At 33.1% G+C, this 26223-nt stretch overlaps 3 protein-coding genes across 4 annotated transcripts; all 3 read left to right on the top strand.

Annotated features, from left to right (window-relative positions):
• Positions 1-595: 595 nt before the first annotated feature.
• Positions 596-3514, top strand: LOC144565393 (SMAD/FHA domain-containing protein). The gene is made up of 4 exons (XM_078315131.1): positions 596-788; positions 884-1482; positions 1993-2244; positions 2797-3514. The coding sequence occupies exons 2-4, from the start codon at positions 1073-1075 to the stop codon at positions 3290-3292; spliced, it is 1158 nt and encodes a 385-aa protein (XP_078171257.1). The 5' UTR covers positions 596-788; positions 884-1072; the 3' UTR covers positions 3293-3514.
• Positions 3515-3642: 128 nt separating this feature from the next.
• LOC144565394 (NDR1/HIN1-like protein 13) lies at positions 3643-5529 on the top strand. Its single transcript, XM_078315132.1, has one exon. The coding sequence runs from the start codon at positions 4110-4112 to the stop codon at positions 4833-4835; it is 726 nt and encodes a 241-aa protein (XP_078171258.1). The 5' UTR covers positions 3643-4109; the 3' UTR covers positions 4836-5529.
• A 7052-nt stretch (positions 5530-12581) lies between these two features.
• Positions 12582-25595, top strand: LOC144565455 (Phototropic-responsive NPH3 family protein). 2 transcript variants are annotated; one of them, XM_078315216.1, is made up of 8 exons: positions 12582-13027; positions 13942-14051; positions 20966-21122; positions 21208-21277; positions 23098-23508; positions 23834-24200; positions 24305-24672; positions 25116-25595. In XM_078315216.1, exons 3-8 carry the CDS (start codon positions 21064-21066, stop codon positions 25434-25436), a joined length of 1596 nt encoding a protein of 531 aa, XP_078171342.1. In that variant the 5' UTR covers positions 12582-13027; positions 13942-14051; positions 20966-21063; the 3' UTR covers positions 25437-25595. The 2 variants fall into 2 exon arrangements, with proteins under 2 accessions (XP_078171342.1, XP_078171343.1); XM_078315217.1 differs by having other exon boundaries at positions 12591-13027; positions 13939-14051.
• The last annotated feature ends 628 nt before the right edge of the window (positions 25596-26223 follow it).

Here is a 26223-nt window from a genome sequence, read left to right as displayed (position 1 = left end):
TTTCGGTGGTCTGTTTATTTATTCGGCTAGCCAAACTTTCGGCAGATTGATTAAAAATTCATCCGGTCCATGTTTTGGCGGTCCGAGTATTTTTAAAAATATTCAACAAAAATGGGCAATTATGCTATTTTGTATTTAATTTTTAGATATTTAAAAAATATCGGCAGGTGTAGTGTTTCCCATTGCCCCATTAATTAATATATTAAAAAAACTAAGAGAAAAATGGAATATAGTAGCAAAAAATTCTGAATTTATGTTTTCATCATTTGAACGAGTGTTTCCATGCATCTGTATTGTTTGATGAATTATCTACACTAGCCTCAATGCGCAAAGAAATGAAGCCACCACAAACAAAATTGTTTTCTTTTTCCAATGAATGTTAAATACAAGACCAATTTGGTACAACTTGAAAAAAAAAAAAAATTTAGAACCAAACTAATTTTAAAATAAATTATATTATCAATGTATATGACGTAATCCAAATAATAGGAATTTCTAATTATACGGCCCGGCCCAAAGAAATTTGCCTTTTTCCCAAGCAGCCTATCCTACTCGACGAACTCATGTCATCGTCTTTTACCTTTTAATTATCAAAACATACTTCACGGCTTCACGCTAACCCTAGTTCCTCTCATCAATTCAGTCACATCCAGCTTCGAACAATCATCAAAAGATATTACGAATCAATCGACGCAAATAGCAACAATATCCTACTCGACGAACTCCGACGGTTTGGAAAGTCGCCTAATAAACGGATCGCGAGCTGCCGATAGATTTTCCCAACCATGGTAGCAAGTAGCAACAATGGAATACCTCTATTTTATTTTGAAGTTCATTTTTTATGGATGAGTTTCTAATTTCTTTTTCTACATGGTACATGCAGATCAGTTTAGTGCATCATTGAGGACTTGAAGCTGTCGATTTCAAAGAAAAGAAACTTATTCTAAAAGCACCATGTGTCTCCTATGATTTACTCTTTTTGAGGTGTTAAATTGCAATATTACAATAATCTTTTCAAACCATGCGGTAACACAGTCACCAAATAACTTATTGAAATCGACCAAAAGGAGCAATGCATAGGGGTGGCCTCGACAGATTTAAGAAAGCCCAATCCATCGAACCCTTCTCTGTCACCACCAACTCAAATACCAAAAATACCCCTCCAAATACCAAGCCCCCTCATGCCCAAAGTTCTGATAAAGAAGCCGTCGCTGCAGCTGCAGCCGCAGCCGCAGCTGCATCAGCACATGCCACACAAATTGGTGGGGGACAGTCCACATGGCAACCACCTGACTGGGCTATCGAGCCTAGACCGGGTGTATATTACTTGGATGTGTTGAAAGATCGAGAGGTGATTGATAAAATAAATCTAGATAAAAAAAGACATATTTTTGGGAGGCAATTTCCGATGTGTGATTTTGTTTTGGACCATCAATCGGTCTCTAGACAGCATGCTGCTGTTGTTCCACACAAAAACGGATGGTATTCTCTACAACTTCAGTGACTTTTTATTAATAAAAAATTGCAGGTTCCCTTAGTAGTTGTTGGTATGTATCATACCAAATTTTTTTTTATCTCTGTTGCTTATAAAGCAAGTATTATGTTACATGAAGTGTATACTGTTATTGATGTTGATGGTTACACCAAAGTTTAGGCAACTTGTTTTATTGCTAAATTGCCTGAAAGCTTAAGATCAAGGAAATGGAATAGAAACAAAGATAGAAGTCACAGTTCGTGGTAGGATTTTGGTTTGGGCGAGTACCATTTTTTAGTTTTCTATCAGCTTGTAGTTCTTGTCGCACAAGCAAATTGAAGATTTGTTATTCAAATTTATCAGTAATTGACAACTCATTGAGTATTAACAATGCAATGTTGGATTGTTTTAGAACTTACAATTTGCCATTGTTTTAATTACATCAAAATTTTCTGTCTTTCTTTTTGGAAAAACTTAGCCAGCAGCTGCTAAGTAAGACTCTTTCTTTCTCTCTGTAGCATTTTTGTGATAGATCTTGGATCGGTTCATGGCACATTTGTGGCAAATGAGAGGCTAACGAAAGACAGCCCAGTTGAGCTGGAGGTTGGCCAGTCACTCCGTTTTGCGGCCTCTACGAGGACTTATGTTTTGCGAAAGAACAATGCTGCTCTTTTCCCAGCAACTCCTACCCCATCAGAACTCAACCTTCCCTCCCCGCCTGACCCTGATGACCTTGACTCAGTTGTCTCATACAACACCATCCTCAACCGGTATATTCTCATGCTCTTATCCAATACAAGATCAGCATTAGCTGGGATTCAATTGCATATAATGATCCATATCTGCTGTGATTCATGCCTTCAAAATTAGGTCCATCTGATCTAAAATGAACAGATTGGACGAATATTTAATATGGGTTTTTACTTTGAGCCATCCATGGAAACTCGTGCCAAACCATAGCATCCAAATCTGACGGCCCAGAACTCCCTACTATTCCAGCTATTCATGGGATGAATAACAGCAGAAACATATTTTAATTGCATAATGTAATAGCTTTTGTTAATCGATAAGGCTTGCCTACTTTCTTCCAACGTTTCAGTCTAGTATCTCAATTAAACATGCATGAAGTAACCTATGATTCAAGGATATAACTGAATGACTTTTGTTGCTTTACTGTGTTGGCCAATTTTCCAGCACTCAGTATTTGGTTCGTTTTTTTCCTTTGGATTGCTGGTGCTTAGTAGCATAATTGAGGGTCATTGGCTTATAGAAGTTTTAGTTGGGCTAAATTCGTTGTAGTTGATATTTATATTTAATTACAGTTATGGCATTCCTCGGCCCGACCAGCCATCAAGCTCGGGACTGAATGAAAGGCCTGCGAAGAGAAGCAAGAAAGCACGGATCTCATTTCGAGACCAAGCTGGTGGTGAATTAATCCAAGTGGTTGGTATTTCTGATGGGGCTGATGTGGGGCCTAGCCCTGGTCCATTAGGAGTAAAGGAAGGTAGTCTAGTTGGAAAGTATGAATCTCTTGTACAAGTCACTGTCATACCAAAAGGGAAAGAGCAGCAAGGAGGTGGTGCTTCTCTCTCACCGAAAGGAGGTGTCACGGAGAAGTTGCAAAGAGTGATGGATAAGGTAAAAAATGGCCCCAAAAGTGGAGAGGGAATTTATGATGGGATTTATGGTGAGACTGTGCAGGATAAAGTGGGGGGTTCATCTTGGGCATATAAATTGGACCATCAAGATGAGAAATTAGAAAGAAATGCGGGACATGTGAATGTAGATGATGACGCTGATGATTTGTTCGGTGATTAGTTAGAACGATAGAATGGAGAGTCTGAACATGTTTCGAATTTGAATTGGGGGTTATGCTCCAGGGTTGCATTAAAACAGAAGTGTTGTGTTCTTTCGACACGATTGTAAGATTGAACTGTTGTGCTCTGTTGTGATCTGAGAAATTTTGTAACTACTATTATTTGGAATACGTCTTTGTGGGATTAGCACAAAATGATGGGTATAAAGACGAATTCCAACCTTTGTGCCGAGTTTTTACTGCTCTTTTACCTTTCTTTCCCTTTTCCAAGTTAATTTTTGGCGGAGCCCCCAAAGTACAGTGTAGGCCGACCTGACTTACAAAAATTACACTATCACAGTGTAGCTGTGTAGACCATTTGTATTGCAAAGTTTCACGTGAAGTTGCGTGTTCAAGCCCTCCAAAAAAAGATCCTTAGATTATCAATGATAAGAATTCAAACTTGAACCTTGGACTTGTTTAAACATAAAATTCACAGGGAGGCAAACATAATATAACAAAGACTTGCTCAAACTGCTGTCGTACATATCTGCAGAGCTAACAGATGTAACCTTATTTTGTGTCTGTTCTAATGATTTCAGTTGTTACCCAAGTTGCCCCTATAATAACAACCACAGAAAATATAGTTTAACATCTTATCTAAATTTAGAATTGTTCAACTGTCTCTATTTCCCTCCAACTCATTATGCTATCCTTCCCAAATAATTTGTTCTGTCAAAATGTAAAATCCCAAAACCCTCTCTCTCTCTCTCTTCCCTACCTCCTTTCTACCATTCTCTTTCCTTCCTCCTCCCCTCCCCCACCTTCTCTATTTCTCTCATGGCATACAATACAGGAAACCCCGTGCCACCTCCACCGCGGTATGTGATGCTTGCAGAGCAGGGTGGCAGGGAGTCGATGAATCTATGCCCTCCTCCCACCAGTAGAAACTTCCCCCGCTACCATCCTGAGAAGTCGAAGGGCAATGGCTGCTGCAAATGCTTCTGCTGGTGCTTCTGCTTCCTCTTCCTTTTAATCCTTGCCATTGCTGCTGCTCTCGCCTACCTTTTCTTTATCTACAAACCACAAATACCATCTTATTCTGTTACAAATTTCTCGGTGGGCTTTCTTGAGTTCCGCCCATCTGAATTTACCATGCATACAAAGCTCTTTGTGTCAGTGCGTGCCGAGAACCCTAACGAGATGATTGGCATCAAATACGGGGGGGCATCAAGTGTTGTGGTATCGTACCGCAATAGCACTTTGTCATCAGGGAAGCTGCCAAGTTTCTATCAGGGACAAAAGAATGTAACGGTGATGCATGTCACATTGGAGGGGGTACACCCATATGGATCGGGTCTACAGAAAGCCATCGAGGAGAGCTCAGATTCGGGTAGCGTACCACTTGATGTGTATGTACGTGTTCCTTTCTCGCTTAGGCTGGACACGCTTGATTTGCGTGAGGTGACTGTCAACGTGCATTGCGCACTTGTGGTAGATAGTATCTCTCCTAAGAAAAAGCCAAATATCAAGTCAGCAACTTATGATGCGAATGTCGAATTCTAGTGCAAGCTGTCATTGCATAAAGAAGAGAAATAGAATGGGAAGGGAATTCAGGGGGTAGAGAAGAAATTAGAGTCTTTCAAAGCAATATGTGATGGAGCAGAAATAGAGAAGGGAAATGGTATTCTTCCTTGAATTGGATGGAGCATAAAGATTATTTCATGTAAGTTTAGAGCCTTTTGAGATCTGTTTTATCGGACACTAATCGTAGGATAGGACTTGTTTCTGAAGTAATTAAGTGTACAAAAACAATAACATCCTGTTTATCTGTAAAAACTAAATTATTTGTAACCTGAACATTTTATGTCATCTGCACCTTTTCTTAAATATATAATAGTAATGTAGTTTCTCTTCTATAGACCAAAATGTTTTGGGCCTAGAATTTATCTTTTAATGAACTTGCTTAATTAAACATGTTCGGTCCAAATTCAAGCTGTTGCTTGAACGTTTAATAGCACGTTCTTAAAGCCGATTATTTCATCGTGAAGTAGTCAGCGCAGTGGAACTGTGGATGTAAGTTAGATTGCCCGATTCCTCTGTAGCTTTAGTTCGTTGATATCATAATTAGAACAACAACTGATCATATATGTTCACAACATAAATGATGTTTAACTCATGATTAATTCAAGAGCAGACCTGATATTTCATGAAATTTGGTGCCGGCTTAATGGATTATGGCGAATCATGTTGCATTACAAGGGTTTGTTTCTGCTGGTAGTCAATCCAACACCGAGAAGAGGAAGCCGCCTTCTTTGGTGTTGTTCATGATTCGGTGGTGTGATCTGATCTGTTCTGTCTTTTTAAGATCAGATGGATCAGAAGAAGAGACCTTTTTATCATGTGAATAATAACAGATATGGAATTATGGATCCACTGAGTCAATGGCTGGTTTGTACTTTTGAATTTGTTTATTTCTTAGTTGGGTTTTGGGCTAACAATTTTAGAAACCATGTCTAATTTACTTACTATACGTAGGTGCATTTAGGCCCATAAGGTACTATAAAAAAATGCTGTAAAATTTGGTTCATCTTCTGCTTAAGCTCAACTGTCAACATAAGATGAAACTAATTGGAAGTTGAGCTATTATGTTCTTTCAGAAGTATATATAGTAAAGGGAGGGGAGGGGAGAGAGAGCGAAGAAAGTTGACCTCTTCTGCATCTCCATTTTAAATTACAAAAATCGAACAGTTTGTATACAAACTTTCCCCTTCCCTTCTTCTTTCTTTCAAATTTTGTTGCTTGGGAAATGAATTGTAGCCTTGTAGGATACAAAAGGTCCTATCGACGCTCTTTTGTTTTCTTCATGAAAGAAAATTTCTTTTTTAAATTTGATATTTCTCTAATTAGATATGTATATTATACTGAATATTTTTTTACCCTTGATAGCACATTAATAAAATTAGTACCAGTTTAAGCTCACCAAAAAAAAGGTTTGTGAATTGAACTTCATAAGTTATTTCGTTTAAATGATTAATTTCAATAATTAATTTTATTCTATTTAACAAGTTTAAGCACTTACGTTCCAAGTTTTTAATTTGTAGGGCCTTTTTTTGCATGCAATCAACATGTAAAAAAATATTTAAAAAAATTAGTACACCAAAAGGTACCTTTTTCACTTCTTGATATCAAACCAAATAAATTAAAAAAAAAGGTTTGGAGTGTAAACTCTGCTCATCAAGCATATTTATGGTCAATCATTCGTCAAATAGATTGATTATCTTTTTGAAATTAATCTCGCTAAAGCTCTTAGTGCGAGCTTGCTGTACTTGTAAAAATCTTTACTTAAGATGATTATGAAATTATTTCAATTCCTGATGAGGCGCCTTTTGACAATGTGCAAACAATTGGGCTCATTGTTGCAATTTCAAAAAGAAACTAAATAATCCGTCTAGACTTCACCAAATAGCGCACCTTTCACATAAATTCAAGGTACATATCAATTGCAGATATCTGTAACCGTTGACAATGATAAAACATAGTACAACTGTACAAGGCTACAAGCAGCATTCCAATTGGATTGGCAAAGAAGGGGTAAAAATCCAGGGGACAGAATCAAGCAAGAGAGGATCCATCTGGCATCCCGTGTCTCCACATAGTGACACGATGTACGGCCCACTGTGTGACACGTGTCTCACTCTGAGCTCACATAAGGAATCATGAAAGATTGTGTGGGAATATATACTGGATTCTGGGGGAATCCCACAAAGAGGAGCAAAAATTATAAGCTCCTGCCTCCTGTAGATCAGGTCTAAGATCTAATAGTTAGATAATCTAGTGTATATTTGATTTTTATTTTTATTTTTAAGAAAGATGAGTGTACATTTGATTTTTGTTTTCAATTATTTAAAAATTTAAGTTATAAAATAAAAAGGTGTGTGTGTTTTTTTTATTAAATAATATGTGTATCAATTTTATTTATAATTAAGGGAGAACTTCATGTATAGTTTTCAATAACTTCGAAATTACCTATTTCTCTTTCTAAAATTTGTTATATCATATTTGCCCTTCTGAATCAAAAGCTTACAAATATATGCAAGTTATTATATTTTCTATTAAAACTCATTTTAAATTTATAAAGTTCTCATTTTATTATTTATTAAATAATTAAAATATATAACTTATGTAAGAGAAATATTTAAAACATGAACCGTTTATCTACTTATGACGTATACATGGTGTTATTTAGGCATGCTCTTATATATGCGTCACAATTAGAGGAATAAATCATTTTCCTCACAAACCGATCACTTAGAAGATTGAATATTTCTCTTACATATGCTACATATATTTTTATTTTTTTTATTAAAGGATAAAAATAGGAACATTATAAATTTAAAATGAGTTTTAATAGAAAATACAATAAATCAGATAAATTTGCGAGTTTTTTAGATTTAAAAGTATAAATATGATATTATGAATTTTAGAAGGAAAACATATGTAACTTCGAGATTTTGAAATTTTTTAAGGGGAAAATACATATTTTTGAAGGCAAGAAAATTTGAGGTGCATTGAATTACCTTTCTTTTTTCATCTTTCTTATGTTATTTGTTATGTTTATACACAAATTCATGTTGTCCATGTAGTATTTTAAACCAAGTTTCTGTACAAATCTTTTACCCACTATATATATATTTCTCTCTTCTTTCCTTTTGTTTGGTGTATGCCAACGCCTTTAAGTACTCAATCATAGAACCCAACATGAAGCAAGGTTGTGGGAGGTGGGGTTTGGAATTCTTAGGAGATGGTAGATACCCTTTTGGCCTTTCAATGCTTTTATGATTGCCAACTTTGATCATACCATTTATGACAGAAATGATTTGTCATGATAGATTTCAACAGTGTTTGTCCCGTATGAAAGCAAATGACACGGAGGATTTTACGGGCCTGGTAGACAAACAAATAAAATAAAAAAGAAGTAGGTTGGAAGAAATCCATGAAATGAAATTAGTATTTTGAAAACTTTTATGTTTGGCTGCAAAAAAAATTTGTAGGTACAATTTGTTCTCTGAAAGCTTTCTGTTTTGGTTGCAAGAATTTCATGCGGGCGTAATAGATAAAGGGACGTGCATTTTTTATTTTATCTATTTAGGCAGTTATTTATATTTATTTTATTCCAAACCAATAGAGTCATATAAATAATGACTGGATGTATCTTTTCAAACTATCTGATTACTAAGAAAAACCGATTTTTTTTTATAAATATCCAAAACAATAATTAAATTTCAAAAACTAATCAAAGTTGCACAAGATTTCGAAATCTACCCAAACCGCAAAAAAAATTTGCGGTTTTAAAATTCCAAAACCACATTAAAAAAAAAAACCGTAATTTTTTTTGCGGTTTTAGAATTCCAAAACCAAAAAAAGAAAAAAAAAGCGGCAAATTTTTTTTGCGATTTCAATTTTTTTTCATTTTTCAGATTTTTTTTATTTAAATAGAAATATTTATAATTTATTTATTTTTTGTATTGAAATATTAGAAATATTTAATATATTTCTTTGAAAATAGATGGAATACTATATAATTTGATTTATTAGAAAGACTACTACAAATAACCCAGATCAACATTTTTAGTGCCGGATTTTTTGCGGCTGTAAGAAAAATTAATATATTTCTTTATGAGTTATTGAAAAAAAATAAAAAAGCTTGGATTCTTAGTTATTGATCCCGGTTTCAAAGTCACTTCTATGTAATACAAAAAATATTGTGATATTTCTAGTACATTTAATTTATAAAATGTTGTATCTATTTTGAGAATTCTTTTTAATAACAATCATTAAATAACTTAAAATTTTTGTTTTTTTTCAAAAAAGATACAACTTTTTAGAAATTAAATGCACTAGAAGGATGACAATATTTTCTGTATTTACTTAGAAGTGATTTTTGAACTGGGATCAATAACTGAGAATCCAAGAATTTTTATTTTTTTCCAATAACACATAAATAAATATATTAATTTTTCTTACAACTACAAAAAATCTGGCACGAAAAATGTTGATCCGGGTTATTTGTAGCAGTCTTTCTAATAAATCAAATTATATAGTATTCCATCTATTTTCAAAGAAATGTATTAAGTATTTCTAATATTTCAATATAAAAATAAATAAATTATAAATATTTCTATTTAAATAAAAAAAATCTAAAAAATGAAAAAAAAATTCAAACCGCAAAAAAAATTTGCGGCTTTTTTTTGTTTTGGAATTCTAAAACAGCAAAAAAAAATTGCGGTTTTTTATAATGTGGTTTTGGAATTCTAAAATTGTAAAATTGTAAAATTTAGATTGAATTACCGCAAAAAATTTTTGCGGTTTGGGTAGATTTCGAATTCTACCCCAACTTTGGTTATTTTTTGAAATTTAATTATTATTTTTGGATATTTATAAAAAATTCGGAAAAAAAATGTTTCTCACATTTGATTGTGGATGCAAAAGGAGTTATTCTCGCTACTTGTTGTGTCAACAAACATGCATAAATTTCATCAATTACACACAAACATCGTGTTTTGTTTTTGTTTATTTTTTTATTTTGAATGAAATATCAAAGGAGATACGATAAAATGAGAGAAAAAAGGAGGAAGAGTAAAATGATGAAGAAAGGACTGACAGAGAGCAGAAAAATTAAACACGGTGAAGCAAGAACAAAAGGGTGAAATCTTTTTGCAAATTTAATATGGTTTATTTTCAAAAGCTTTTTTAAGCTAGCAATTAAAAACGGACACATTGGAAAAATACATAAATCTTTCACATATCCACTATTAGTGAAGAAACTTACTGAGTAATTGATTCTTGGTTGAGTTCCTACTTCAAAAAATATAAAAAAAAAAAAAAGAAATATTCTTGGTCGAGTCCAACCAGGTAGGTTTCAGTGCATTTCGACCTAAATCCACAAGAGATTTGCATTGGATAGCATAACTAATTGCATCGCACAGCATGAGCATGCCTTTGCTTGGTTTGAGAGAAATATTAAACTGTATTGTTGGCAGTTGGCACAAATTCACATTTGAACTCAAACCAGCGAACCAAATTGAAAATAAAGAGACTCAAATAAGTAAACATAGCTGAAAATCAATCTTTGAAATAGTGACAAAAAAAATGTTTTATATTCTCTAAAAATATTAAATAGTTGGGATAAATAAGTGAACATAGCCATCACATATTTATTGCAATGGTGAGCTGTTTATTACCGACTGATTAGTGATTAGGACCAAAATTTATTTTTGTTAACAAAATTAAAAACATTCTAGAAGCGAAATAATTTGAGCATTGACTCTTATGCTGTTCTGCAAGCCAAGTTTCTGTCTTGCGTTAATTAATGCTGATCAAAGAGATCGGTTCATGTCAAAAATAGATACTCCAATCTCTTTCTACAAGAAGTTTAGCTGGGTTCAAATTCTATCAATTATAAAAAAAGTTACAAAACCTAGGAGGCTAGGAGAGTATGAAAGATTCTTTCCTTTAATTGCAATTAAGAACAAAAGCCACTAGAGCCTCCTTTCTTCATGTTTGGTTCTTAATTTTTTTTTTTACCCCTTTTAAACAAAATATTTCCCTCATTTAGGTTATTTGTTTATACTTGCCAAGTGCCAAAATGTCTGCATGTTTTTTTTTTCTTTAAAAAAGACAGAAAGTACTTGAATCAGAACAAGTTGGTGGCAATAATTATTTGAAAGAAAAATGCAGGGTGATGCCTCCACTCTGTTTGCAACTTGCACTGAGAATCACAGCCTATAAAAATTAAAATTTTGAAAAACATGCCTCTCCTCTTCATGTTTTCTGGTAATGAAGACGCCTCCACAATATTATAATTGAGCCATCCAATTTCAAATAAATATCATTATTTTTCCTGTATTAATTCCATGCATTTTTTGTATTATTAAATGTCAAACATTCTATATTCCCTCCGTTGATTCTGTAGATTAATTTCTAAATATATACTTTGCAACATAAAAATATATAAAGTTTACTTTAATATATATTTTTTTCCGTCAATTAAATAATATTCGATAGGTTTTGAAGCAGGTAACACTCAATCTCAACATAGTAGTCTTGACTTCTCCAGAAATAAAATAAATCAGAGACAATTACTACAGAAACACCTGAAACAGACGACACCGCATTATCAGTGTGACAGAAATAAATTTCGGTTTTTTTTTTTTTTTTTTTTTAATTCTGTCAGAACAATAACACGACAGATATGGCCAGTTATTTTGTCCGTGTGTACCAATTCCTCTTTCATTAATTGCTTTGTCTTTCAAAAAACTTTCAATTAGGTATGAAACAAGGTACGTAGAAGAAGGTGAAGTTTAAGATTGACTGAAACAGAGAGATCATTCTCTCTCTAGCTTATAGGCCCTCAACAAAGCCTACACAAAATGGTCAAAATATTCTGTTGCTGAGATGAGAAATTATCTTTTTTTGACATAGAATTTAACAATGAAATATGGCTGAAACTCATGGATTCATAATTTTTTGTTGTAATAGCAGCGGTATTAAATAGTTTGACGGCTTAACTTACAATCTTTATTATAAAAAAAAATAAAAATCATAATAAAATATAAAATACATAATTTGTAGAAGATGAAATTTAAATTTAAATCTTCTCAACTACAAAGTGGAATTCTAACCGCTGAACAAATACACATTTAAGCTGAATTATATAAGAAATTTCAAGACAATAAAACTAAATTAAATTTCAAATACATATATAATTAAAAAAATTAAAAATCATAAATATGATTAAGTATTCTTCACTTACATTAGAGGAGGGTTTAAATGCACCATGATTTTGTGCTCCAATATGCTCTTCATCATTTATCTCCGTTTTCAAAGTCCGAACAGTCAATCCGAACCCCTCAACATAAACTTCATAATAAAATATTCTTGGAGACCAAATTTTAATATTTTTTAGAATTTTTTTACTATTTTTTTAAATAGGTACAATATCACTTTATTGGATGATCGAAAATCTCCTTAAAACAATGATTTTGTATCTATATAAAAAAATTCTAAAAAATTGTAAAATTTGATCTCCAAGCATATTTTATATGAAGATTATGTTGAGCGGTTCGAATCAGACTGTTCGAACTTTAAAAACGGAGATAAGATCATGTGGAGCATATTGAAGCTAAAAAAATTATATTAAGATGAAATGACATTACTTGCAACATAGACAAGGTCATATATAATCCAGTCCCAAATTAATTGATGCCCTTTTTTTTTTATGTCATCTCCATGACTAGAAGATGCTAGTACTATATTGATATCTTGACCGTGGCAACGATTAGAGTAGATATTAGATCTTCTTGTTGGTTGCGTTGCCGTTTTAGTTGCCATCAATTTCTATACTAATTTACCAATCCGCTACCGGCTACCCCTCCCAATTAGAATCTCTTGATTGCTTATATCCCCTTTTAGTCTTTTACCTCACCTCCTTTTAATGTATATATGAATGGTTGTAGAAAGAACTGAATCTCTACAAATTAAAGCTCTCTCTCTCTCTCTCTTCCCCTTGTGGTTAAGGTGGTTGAGCGTGTAAGCTAAGAGAATATATACCCCTCTCTCTCTCACCTTTTCCTTCAGTTGGACACACAGATACATAGAGAGAGAAAAAGGTACACACATCTATATATCCCAAGCACATGCTGAGATCTTCAATACAATTATAGGAGAAGGGTCACGGAGTACATGTATTTAACGAGGTAAACATCCTCTCTCTCTCTCTCTCAGACAGACACACACACACACTGGAACACTCACCATACACTTGTGCTTGCATAAGCACTGGCGCATGCAGTTCATCGTGATTTCGAGGTAGATTTTTGATGCCTAAATTTCGTAATTTTTTTTTTATTATATAACAAATGAAAATTAATTTCCATTCATAAGCTCATCAATCCTTTTCCCCTGTTATCTTTAACATGTAAGATTGTACAAGTACATTATTCGATCAGAAATCATTATGAATTTCTAAGTATAGGAAATTTCCAATGCATGAAAGGTTCTTAATTTCTTTTTCTGAAGAACTTCCCCATTGTGAATTATATCGTTTCGCCCTTATTATAAGTACTACCTATCATAAAAGCATGATTCTATATATTTTTCAGTATATAACTATATATACTCAAGCAATTCTGTTGCATACTCTTCAATTCTGCTATTTCCTCTGTTGCCTCCATAAAATGAAGTATGACTATAGCATGCAGCAATAACAATAACGATAGCAATATGTCATTGATAACTAACCATTGCATATTTTTAAAAATTAAAATCCGGTAGAAGAAAAGGTCCAAGTAAGGCACAAAATAATTGCCAGGTAGTAGACAATTCTTTGAAAAGAAAAAAAAAAAAAAGGAAAGGAAAGGAAAAGGATGTAAAAAGAAAACACAATAACAGAAACAATGATGACAACAACCATGATAACAATATTAAACAATTTATATATATTATCATAATGAGAATAGCTATCTCCCTCTCTATATCTATTTTGTCATAATCCATGTCCTATTTGCATGTGATATGCGTTCTCTTTTCAAGTACTCAGCACCCTTGTAATTTATATTATTCTAACAAATACCATTATTCTAACAAATACCCTGCTTTTTTGTTCCAGCAGATCAAAAGCCAGATTGATTGATTGCTTGATAAATTAGAGAAAATTAGAGAAAATTAGAGAAAGAAATACCCATGATGGCTACTGCTAGCTGGAAATGATAGCTTGAACAGGTCAGTATATATTACTGTTCTATCTTAAACATGCACAGTTTTTTAGTGCCGCCTTTTCTAACCCACAAGCTACAAGGCCCCAACTGATATTTATTTCTCTAGATCGTACATTCTTGTGAGAAACATTTATATATGCTTGATCTATATACAGTGACTTACTATGGTGTAGATGTAGGTGTAGCACGAACTAAACTCGAAAATTTAAATTAGAGGGGTTGAAATGTAAAATGTATAATATGAGATCATTATATAAGATTTAAACACACAGTTTTCACAACTATAAAATTAAAGTTTAACTACTACACTATAAACACATATTTAACATTTATGAAGAAAGCTGAACTATATTAAAACTTGAAAAAAAAAATTAATATTCACAATTAAAAAATTTAAAATTATGAAGGTGATGATCATTTGACAGTAAATTGGTCCCTAAATGTTAAGCAATACTTCATGGTTCACTTCCTCGATCTAGGTCACCACATCCTGTCAAGTGTCTAGTGTGTGTGTGTAACACCCTGTCATGCATGATGCACCCACCTAATCAACTTGTTGGTCGCGGTGAGATCCATGCATACATGAAATTCGACGTCAACGATTAGTTGGAATTTAATTATAAAATAGCCTTTCTCCAACCAAGTCAACTGCAACCAATGACTTCTCTGAAACTGTAATATATTGGAACTTGGAAGTCTGTCTCTCTATATATAAAAAGTATTAAACCAAACTGAATTTTCGTCACTCCCAGAGCAGCCACAACGTTCTTAAATAAATTTATATTATTTTTTAGTATCATGCATTTTGAATTATTTTTAAATCTGACGAATTATACATACTAACAACATGTTATTTATCTGATATAATTCAAAAAAATTACAAGTATTAATTATTTGTTTTGTAAGTATTATTATTTTGATATATTGTTTGTGCTATAAAAACAACGAATTATTTTTGAATTATAACTGTATATATAATTAATGTTCAAACATGAACTAATGTGTAGGTTAGACTGAATTAATCCTGAATTACAAAACTGTTACGTACTATGCTCCCAAATCTCTGTCAAGCCACATTTCTTGTGACTTGCATCTACCAAGTTTTCAAAACAAACAAAAAAAAAAAAAAAAATTCTTGTGAATTGTTTACACTTGAAGAGTTCGTCTAACTTTGAAAAGGGTCATTTTGCAAAAATTTCGGAGAACTCCAAGCAAACCGTTAAATTAAATTGATATTCATAGGTTGATCGAGAGCTTCATGACTTCAAAATAATTTAAGTCATCAAGCATTTTTATGGCAAAAATATATTTAACTTTTCACTAATAAATGTTCATCAATCAATTAATGAGTGAGATTATATATCTAATTCAACATATGAATTAATTTTTATTGTTATCAATTAAATTTTTATATATTTTTTAACATTTATCTTAATTTAACATTGTCTTAATTAACATTTGCCTTAATTTAAAAAAAAAAAAAAAAATTCAAGACTTATTTTTATTTTAGGCACGAAATCTGAAAATATATAGTCCTAATTGATATATAATGCTCTTAACATGCATGTCGTCTTAAGTCTGATTTTCAATTATATATAGCCTACTACACACAATCGAGTTCTTATGACTCCATTTAAACATTTTTTTCTCAATAAAAAACAATCATCAAAGTGATGCTATTAATACGGCCACAGCATCTAGCCGAAATAATCTTGAAGGACATGAATAAATATATATCAAAAAGTTGGAAATGTGACTTCTGTGACATGAAAAATGAAGAACCGGTCTTTATTGGTCTAGTGGCAAAAACAATACTCTCCGTGTAGGAGATTACATATTTGAAACTCAAAAGGAACAATCATTTATAAATTTTAAATAGCATGATGGACTCCTAACTTTTACTCAAAAAATAAAAATAAACATGAAAAACAAGGGTAGTGATGCAGATTTACACTTTAAAGTCGGAATTTGGTGCATGATGGTCTTTCCCATGACAAATATTGCTGGAGGTCCCATATATATGTCCTCCAATATTACCTTTTGATTTTGCATCCTTTGGTGATCTTTTAATAATGCAATGGAGAATAGGAAGAGGATGTGTGTGTGAGTGGGTGGGTTGGGTTGGAATTCTTATCACCTGAGGTAACATAAATTTTGAATTTGGATACGGACCGTCTGATCTTTTTTGGCATGAATATTAAAGGGGCCTCGTGCATTACTCTTCTGACCGGATTGGCCAGACTGCTGATCAGATATCCATCTATAAACTCAAAATTTCTGTTACTTTAGGGGATCCAGAATCGGGTGTGTGTGGTGGGAGGGGGGGGGGGGGGGGGGGGGGGGGGGTCCCTTAACCCACCGAAACCTCGTTTAAAGTTAACCTGGCCATGGATCTCTAAATATGCCAAAGACAAATCTACTTGAAGAATAACAAATTAATTTCCCATATATATTTTGCTTTGCAAAATTATCGTAATTTACATGATGAAATATACGGTGACTTAAAAAAAGAAAATTAAAAAAAATCAAAATATTTAGCTGAATTACACTAGGTTATTTTTTTTTGGTCCTCTGATTTATTCGGTTTAAAGGTTGCAGCCATCTCAATTTAACGAGCACAACCGGTTTTTTTTTTTTTAACACTCATTTGATATACATGAGGTTAAATGTTAATGTTGTCATAGAAACATCATTCTCCCAATATCTTTTATTTTCCTCTTCTCAATTGAAATATCGAAATTACAAAATTTACAAAAGTCCAATCTTAGCTAAAACCAAACCCGACCTGATGGTGACTCTCAAAAGTCCAATCTTAGCTAAAACCAACACAATTCAGGGGATCTTCAATTTCTTCTTACAAATCCTTATTTTTGGATTTTTTTTTTTTTTTTTTTTTTAAATTTGACAGCCTCTGTCAAATATTATAAAAAAAATCCTTATTTTTGGATTTTTGCTTCCTTAAAAAGTGCCCATAATTTGTGTAATTAGTCCGGATTGCCTTTGTCACAAATGTGGCCAACATGCTTTATTGCCAACATAGATCATGTTTGTTTGTGCACATTCTCTTCTGTTTTTTGAACAATTGGAATGCTATGCAATTCTAAATTCGTTTAGAGGAAGCAATTTATAAAAAAGAATCTAAACTGTTGATCATGTTCTATATACCACGGAAACTATTTGCTTATAAAAATTATAATATTCGAGTTTATTTGATACAAGATAAAAAAAAAAGGCAACACATAAAAGTGGTAACCAAATCTTTTTCTACAAATCAAACTCTAAATTTTTATAATTTTTAACAGATACATATTGCTAATGAAAAAAAAAAACAAAATTAACAATTTATTTTTATTATTTGAAGTTTAAGAAATTAAATTATCAATGCAATAAATAATATCTTGAGTTATTGTGATGTACCATAAAACAAGTTAAAAAAAAAATGAATTGGTACCAGAAATGGATCAAACTTAATATGTGAAATTGTTGGATGAATTATTCTTGGGGTCATATAATCACAATCAGACCTCACCCAAAAAATGGGACCTATCAGGGCAAACTCTCCATTAACCCTAGTGGAGGTGATGTCATGCTGAGACCAATATGAACATAAACAGGAAAAAAAAGATTTTTTTTTTTACATATAATCTAATAAATTAGTGACTTGCAGTAAAAAATAAAATAAAATTTAGTGACATTTCCTAATTTGTTGAATGCCAATTTTTACATATAACCTAATAAAAATCAGCGAAGAGTGAGTACTGTATTATGCCTCATTATCATTTATCTTTCAAGTTTTGACATTCTCATTGTATTATTGATGTTTTTGGATGTCAATTTCAACTTCTTTTTTGGCTGTAAAAAAAAATATGACAACACTAACATACATTTTTTTTCTTCTAAAAATTATATATAACGCATAATCGACATAAATGTCTATCTACAAGTTATGCTAATTTTATTATTCATTATAGAATAGAATTTCCACCCACTAAAATCCAAAAGTGACTTAGATTTAGCTTACACCTATTATTAATTAGATGGAATTGCTAGTTGTATTCTCTCTTTTTTAGTAAAAGTTAGAGATTTAGTTATAACTATTTAATATTTACAAAAAAAATTCAATCGAATTTTAAACCTGTAACATCTCACTCAGAAAATTCTAACTGCATAATCGGGTACCAAGCAGATTTGGAAAATTTTCCTTAAGGTCCCTGGTTGGGATAAGGGGCTTTTTGCAAATGGGGTGCTCAAAAACCAGCAAGTAAGTTTTACCGTAGAAGGGGTCAAGGATTAGAGTGTTTAGTTTAATATATATGATGTAATATGAAGTGCTCCTGAGTGTAACTCAATTTTTGGTTCTAATATATTAACTGACAGTATCTGTCAGTTCTTTCAAAAAAAAAAAAAAAAAATAGAATAAAAATATTGTGCCTACTGCCTAGCACCCCTGCACACCTTACGCCACCGCATCCGTACTCTGCTCATGTATAGTAATTTGTACAGGTATTTATATTTGAGCTACTAGGTGCATAACCTTAACTTATTTCGGTATGTTTAACTTGTCTATTTAGGTGTATTATTTGAACAATCACAATATTTAAATTTGAACTATTCCGTATTTAAACATGCACATTCATATGTTTGCTCTTTATTTAAAAGTTATATATTCCTTACTAACTAAAATTAAAAAATAACAATCAATAGATATACACTGATTACAAATGCAAAACTTATATATCTAGAACAATGAAGATAAGCATGTTTTGCATCTATAAACCCAAAAAAAGAATACCTAGAAAGAAATTTGTACGATAAAAATTAAATTGACTATTGGGTTTGAATATTTTTCCCCGGAAGAAAAATGGTAGCTCAACTTATAATGATGTTCACCTTTTTTTAACTCAATATGTTCTTACTAAGATTCCTATCTATATTTCACCAAATAGTTTGCACAAATTTTGACACGGATCGTACGACTTTAATCGCACATCATATGAAATTTGACCTGATACTCATCAGACCATCTCTATTCCTATTACCTTTTAATCCTTGATGACCACAATGCACGTTCATTTTACCAACACACGGAGCAACTTAATAAATAAAACAGAGCAATAAATGGAACTTGAGAGGCAATAGATTTGGGATGTGAGCAAAGCATAGTGAGAGACAAACGATCACTTCAACAGGAGATGTGGTCCAAGACTGTGTGAGTGACTACTGAGGTTTCTTTCATTCACTCTGTCTCCCATCTCAAATAAAAAATTGATTTTTGAGTTTTACCTGCAAAAAGGTTGAACCCTCCTTTTCAACTTTTCATCTGTCTAATGCCCCACCAGCTCTAAGAGAGAGAGGGGTCAGTTTTACTAAAAGGACCCTCCTAGTAACATAATTTTGGTTTGCTTGTTTAACAGGTTAATTAAAATTAAAATGAAATAGATGAAAAATTGAATTGTCCTCGTTAGTGAAGTTGGTTTATTTTAAAATAATTTGTTTAATTCATTAAAATATATTCAGGCACTTAGATTACCATCCTTCACTTGCCAAGAACATGCTTGAAAAAAACTTGTTTTGTATTATGGATTCCCCAAACAACAGAATTCATTGGGCTAAAAGTGCATTTTCTTGGTAGACAACTAGACATGCAACAAGAAATAACAACACTTACAAATTATCAGATTTATTTGATTTTAATTACTTTCTGGACTAGATATTTGCATTTTTTGGAACATTTGATGACGTGTTTTATAGCCCTGAAAAGAAGTTCCAATGCTTCAGTATGCTAAAATGTTTTGGACAATCTATGTTAATCAGACGGTTATAATTTAACTTAAAAGTTTACTGTTAGTAATATTATGTATAAATATTGTCTACTTAATGTATGTTTTAATTAAATTTTAATCCATATAATCAATAGATAGAATATAGACCCGAATGTAGGGCTGCTCATGAGCCGAGTTGAGGCCGAGTTAAGGACAATTTGGATTCAACTCACGAACTCATGAGCCGAGTGAGTCTGAGTTGCTAATTCAATTCCAAATCAAAAACTCCAATTTGGAATTAATTCACGAGCAACTCCAGTCGAGACGAGTCAACTCGTGACTCATCATGTAGTACATAGTGAGACAATCTAATTTAATTCTAACAAAAGAAATATTACATAGTCTATCAAAATAATACACAATTAAAGACAGTATATAATGAGACAATAATCAATACATAATTAAAAATTACGTATATACCAAAATAGTATATAATTAAAAACCACCAAATAGATAAGGTTTAGTTGTTTGAGAAGTGATGATTTTTTTTTAGTTCCAAACGGCAATATAGTAGATTATAGAAAACACGTATAAGGTTTGGGTACGCAAAAAATAAGATATATGGATTAGGGTTTGATGTGAGTCCAACCGAGTTAGAAGTAATTTGGATTTAACTCATAAATCAACCGAGTCAGTAAACTCAAGTCAATTTCAACTCGAGTTATTAGCGAGTTGAATCTAAATTGATTCCGAACTGAGTTTCAAGTCGTGAGTTTTTTGTGCACCCCTACCTGAATCCATCAGGCCCACATATATCCTGTATTCTCAATTGTTACAATCTAAAAGCAAATAGATTTATTACAGAAAGCAAAAATTAAATATCTTTATTTGTTCATATTCCTCTTGATTTGTCTTTGTCAACCAAGAGTAATATTAGAACAGGAGGCAGAGGCATGTGAGGTTTTTCTTTTATAATCATAGGTGCATATAGGTAGACTGACTGTACAACTGATATTTCTTATTTTACCGGGGTACAGTTGATATTTTGGCATTTTGCAAAAAGGAAAAAAAAACAATAAGTTAAACCATTTTTAAAAATTTTAAATCGGGGCTTACGAAGAGGATGATTAACCCCACTTATTGTTCTTCATTGTAGATTTTGAGGAAGTTACGAGCAGAAAGAAACTTAAAATTTAAAAGAAAGAAAAATCGAGGGAGGTCTGATGTTAGTAGAAAGAGGAGCAGAAATCAGTGATGAAGTATATGAAACTTGGATCGAAACCAGACACGTTCTACACAGAGGAAGCTACCAGGTTTGTACCTATAAATCAAAGAAAAGAAATATTGACCACAAAATAATAGAGAAAACTTCAAGCAATTTTTGTTGCTTTTCTGCAGGTCAGTTTTATCTGAAGTTCCAACAGACATCATCATACAAATTAACAACACCAAGTACCATTTACACAAGGTAAACTCTCATTTCACAAAAATTTACTCATTGTTTTAGTAGAAAAGTGGCACAAAATACTAAGCCAATCCATAAGAAATGGAAATTGAACTCAAATGACCAATATTCGAGATCAAGTTCTAAATTTTTTTTTTTGTAATACTAGACCTCAAAAGTAAAAAAATTTACAATCACAATTTTGGTAGTTTGTAGTATACAATAGTTTATGAAGTCGCACTGAACAAATTTAAAATTTAAGTCAAGTTTTTTTTAATTATTTATGTATCGATCAAAACTTGGAACATGAAGAATGCAAAATGTTAAACGCTTTTATCGAAAAGCAAAGCATCCAATCATAACAAAACTTCTATATTCTTACAATTTAACTTTTGCAAATTAAATAGAAGAAGAGAGTGCTTCTTGATTAAAGTTTCTAAAGCATATCTTTAAGTACAATGAATCACATTATAAAAAATAAATAATCATCAATTACATGATGTAGCAGCCTAATCATAAAGGAAATCCTGAAATCAATATTTAATTAATTACAATAAATAAAAAGGTCTCTACTTTGTAACTTCTGTAGAAGCGTGGCTTCCAAAAAGAAAAAGGTAGATGCTCTCTGATCAAAAGTCTAAGCTACTATTCTGACTAAAATACTGAGAAAAAAATACAGAAAAAAGAGAGCTCCTAACTCCTTTCTTTAGCCTACTCCTTTTTTTTTTCTCTTTTTTTATTTAGCGTGACAATCACAACCGAATCCAACTATACTCTAAAGAGCTTTAGGATGTACTAGATTATACATCCAGCTCAGGTTGACCCAACTTAACCAGGCGCAAACCACTACATATACTGTTATCCTTTCTCTGATAACACATGGAATCAAATGATTGCTACAAATCTAGGTATGTACCACTTTACATAGCTTTGGTTAAGGTCACATGATTCATAATTATATATATAACTAGATATGGTTTAATCAAACTTCAATGAGTACTCCACATGCTGTGGCTAGTTTGTAATCATCATCAGGGACTTATTTTAATATAATCTAAGGATTAATTTTAATAGAACATAAAAGTGATACTTATCTAGTCATCAGGCTGGTAATGATGAGACGTGATCGCTTAAAGTTGAGAGAACAATATTATATTGATTAAAGTAATAGACAAAGAGCATCATGATATTGTACCATAGATTAATGTGGTATAATACTGGTATGTTGTGGTGTGCCAACTTTAATTCTTGATTGTAGCTGTATAAAAATTCATATTAGTAATATGAATATGAGAATCATTTTTAGAAGAATAGTTAGTTCAATTATCACATATTTTGTGTTCGTGTGGAGTGAGCAATACAAATAACTGACTGCAATTATTTTGTTAGTATAATCATGCAGCAATATTCAGAAAATTAAATTAAAGTTATGTGAAAGTAATCAATCACAGACTATTCATAATAATGGAGTAAAACATTTCAAATAAATTAAATTATAGTTCCCATTTTGTGGATTTAGTTTGCTTATTTGATGATCACTTAATTTCACAAATGTGGTCATTACGGTATCCAGCTCCGCATAAAGTACATGTTACATGAACAGCAGCTAGTATCCCTATCATACATATTAATCCACAGTTCATTTTCAATTGGAGTTGACAATCGTTTCAGCAAATGCCTGGTGATATCTTCAACTGGAATTCACCAATTTTTGTACCTTAAAGTACAAGAGATAAGTCAAAAAATTTGAAGGACGAACTGCAACTTTTCAGTTTCTCTTTGTAACAATTTTCAATAGTGCAACCTCTTGATTTCAGGCCTTTTATTGCATATATAAAATGTAGTTCCCTCTCCTCCTCAAATGCGGTCTTCTCCAGCAACTCTGCTCCTCCCCTTCCTCCCCTACTGATGAGCGGTCCCTGCCGTTTTGCCTCTCTCTCCATGACATTCCTGGAGGCCATCAGGCCTTCGAGCTGTGTGCCAAGTTTTGTTATAGCATCGCGATCAATGTTAGTGCACACAATTTCGTACCAGCCGTTCTAGCGGCGAGGTACCTGAAGATGACAGAATCGGTTTGCAGGAGCAATTTGGTAAATAAACTAGAGAACTTTTTCGATTCATGCATTCTACAGGGATGGCGGGATTCAATTGTGGCACTGCAGTCTGCCTGGCAATTCTCAGGTTGGGCTGAGAACCGCATTGTGCAACCCTGCATGGATTCTATTGTAGAAAAAATATTGGTACATCCATCTCAGGTTAGTAAAAAGAGCGGCATCTTACATTTTATAGATTGATGGTTCTAGGCCTTACAAACCTGAATCCATATCATCTGAGGTAACAGAATATTTCTATTTAGATTTGGACCGTTCGATCGGAATTCGGGTCAATCTGGTCTGAGGTGAAACGCACGAGGCCCCTTTAATATTCGTGCAGGTTCTGTTTGGACAGCTGGATCCGAACAGAAATATTTTGTTACCTTAGGTAATACGAATTCTTACAAACCTTCGCATGCACAGTCTCCTGGTACAAACCAACATTCCTTATAGGCAAATTCTTAAAAATCATGTGTTCCTGATGTAGGTAAATTGGTCATACACGTATACTAGACCAGACTATGCAAAGAAACAACACCAATCAGTACCAAAAGACTGGTGGACTGAAGACATATCAGATCTCGATCTTGACCTATTTCGCTCTATAATATACACCGTCCGGTCCACCAAGGCTCTACCACCAGCATTGATAGGCGAGGCACTCCATGTATACACATGCAAGCATCTGCCTGACCCGCTTTACACTGCGGGATCCCAGCCCGAACCTGAACCTGAAGAGATGCTGGTCAAACAGAGGAGGATCCTTGAGTCCATTGTTACCATGTTACCACCAGAACCGGGTTCAGTTACTTGCAGGTTTCTGTTGAGGCTGCTGAGAATTGCTAATTATATAGGTAAATATTCTTTACAAATCACGAAATTTATAATTTTGCATGTATGACACATTAGTTCATGTTCATGTCTATTCATGGAATCTTACTACCATCAATGCAAACAGGAGCCTCATCTTCTACCAAAGCTGAACTGATAAAACGATCAGGAAGGCAACTTCACGAAGCAAGTGCAAAGGACTTGTTAATTCCATCACAATCTGATCCAACAACTTATGATTTGGGTGCGACGGAGGCAGTCCTTGAAGGCTTCCTAGCACAGTTCAGACACCGGCCATCAGATCCAGCTGAAGCACAGCAGATGGGATCCGCAATGGAACGTGTGGCGACTGTGTTTGACTCGTTCTTGGAGATGGTGGCAAGAAGCAATTTGGATTTACCGGTGTCAAGATTTATTGATATGGCTGAGGCTTTGCCAGATGTTGCAAGGAAGCAACATGATGGGCTGTATAGAGCTATTGATACCTACCTCAAGGTAATTTGTTAGAATGAATCATTTGCAAATGCAAAAAAATAGTCATTAGAAGAATCAGGGTTATTTTTTCTCTTTGCAATTCGCTGAAATGTAAAGCTTTTTTTTTTCACTATTGCTTGGAAATAAACATAAGCATAAAACCACACTTGTGTGCATGAATAATGAATTATGCAGAGATTACACGCACTGAAAAACTAATATATATGACTTAAGAATGATAAAACTCGGTTAAATTTTAGTGAATGGTGTTCACTGTATACCATAGGATGACTACTCTGTACCTACCAGGTACCTCAACTTGATCTAGACCTAGTATCACCATTATGTACAGGACCTAATTAAGCATATTCTTTTCATTAATTGACCAAGCTAAGAAAAAAAAAAAAAAAAAAGACAGAAGCTCGCGTCATTCCTTTTTTTTCCCTTCTTTTCATGTTAATTAGGAGCATGCTGAGGTCAGCAAAGCAGAAAGAAAGCGGCTCTGCCGAATGATCGACTGCCGAAAACTATTACCAGATACCCGTGCAGAGGCCATCTGTAATGACCAGATGCCGCTCCGTACAATCGTTCAATTACTGTTCGTAGAACAGGAAAGATCATCTACAGGCAATGCCTTGAACGTTAGTAGAGTAATACATGAAGAGCCGAGGAGATCCGAGCATGCATTGAGAGAGCAGGGCCCACAGGAAAGAGGGGTAAGCACAGCTGTGCCTGCCATGTCCAGGTCTTTGTCAGTTTCTAAAGCAGTGAAGAAGAAACAGTAGGTAACAGAAGGTAGTGGGAGCAAATCTAGAATATACTTTGCCATTTTTGTTGAAAAAATATTGAAGATTGTTGATTTGTAGCTCTGCTGCAAGAAATCGTTTGTACCCTTTGGTCAGAAGGAAAAAAAAAATGGAATGTTCTCATTTTCCAAAATTCAACGGCCATGTTCAACATGTAAGGAGCAAAACTTAGCTCTGAAAATGCGCATCCCAGATCAAATTACTTGACAGCTACTGTCAAGGTTTCAAAAAAAAGAAAATGCGCATCCCAGAAGTACAAACGAACTGTTATTCGAATAACCAGTAACCACATAAGAGCTAACAAAATATTGCACAAAAAATAGGAAGATGCATTTCTTTTTTGAGTAAAAAGTAAGGATCAAGCTTTTATTTGTATATATATTGATTGATGAAAGAAGTTCAGGTTTTGACTAAAACCTGTTGCGCACAAACATGTTAACTAAGAAAAACTAAAAAGAAAAACCTGGACTAAAATAAAAGGAAGTCTGATAACAATAAAACAAAAACTGAAGAAAAAAATAAAGGAAACCAAACTTGAACAGTGAGTGAAAGAGAAAGAGATCCGCAGAGATTAAGACATTCTTATTACAAGAGAGATACTCATAATTGCTTTATATAATTTCATTAACCTGTATATTGTTTGTACCACAACCAATATATATAGGCGTTAAATAGCATTTTGTAACAAACTAGACATTAGACAATGCTGATTAATTGCTGACTGAGTGTGATTTGACCAGTAATACACACTTAAAAAACCCTCTAA

The sequence above is a fragment of the Carex rostrata genome, chromosome 14 (assembly GCF_964058835.1).
Source record: "Carex rostrata chromosome 14, lpCarRost1.2, whole genome shotgun sequence".
In the NCBI taxonomy this organism is placed as follows: Eukaryota; Viridiplantae; Streptophyta; class Magnoliopsida; order Poales; family Cyperaceae; genus Carex; species Carex rostrata.
Note: the sequence above shows the minus strand (reverse complement) of the source record. Positions and strands in the feature narration are given on the sequence as shown.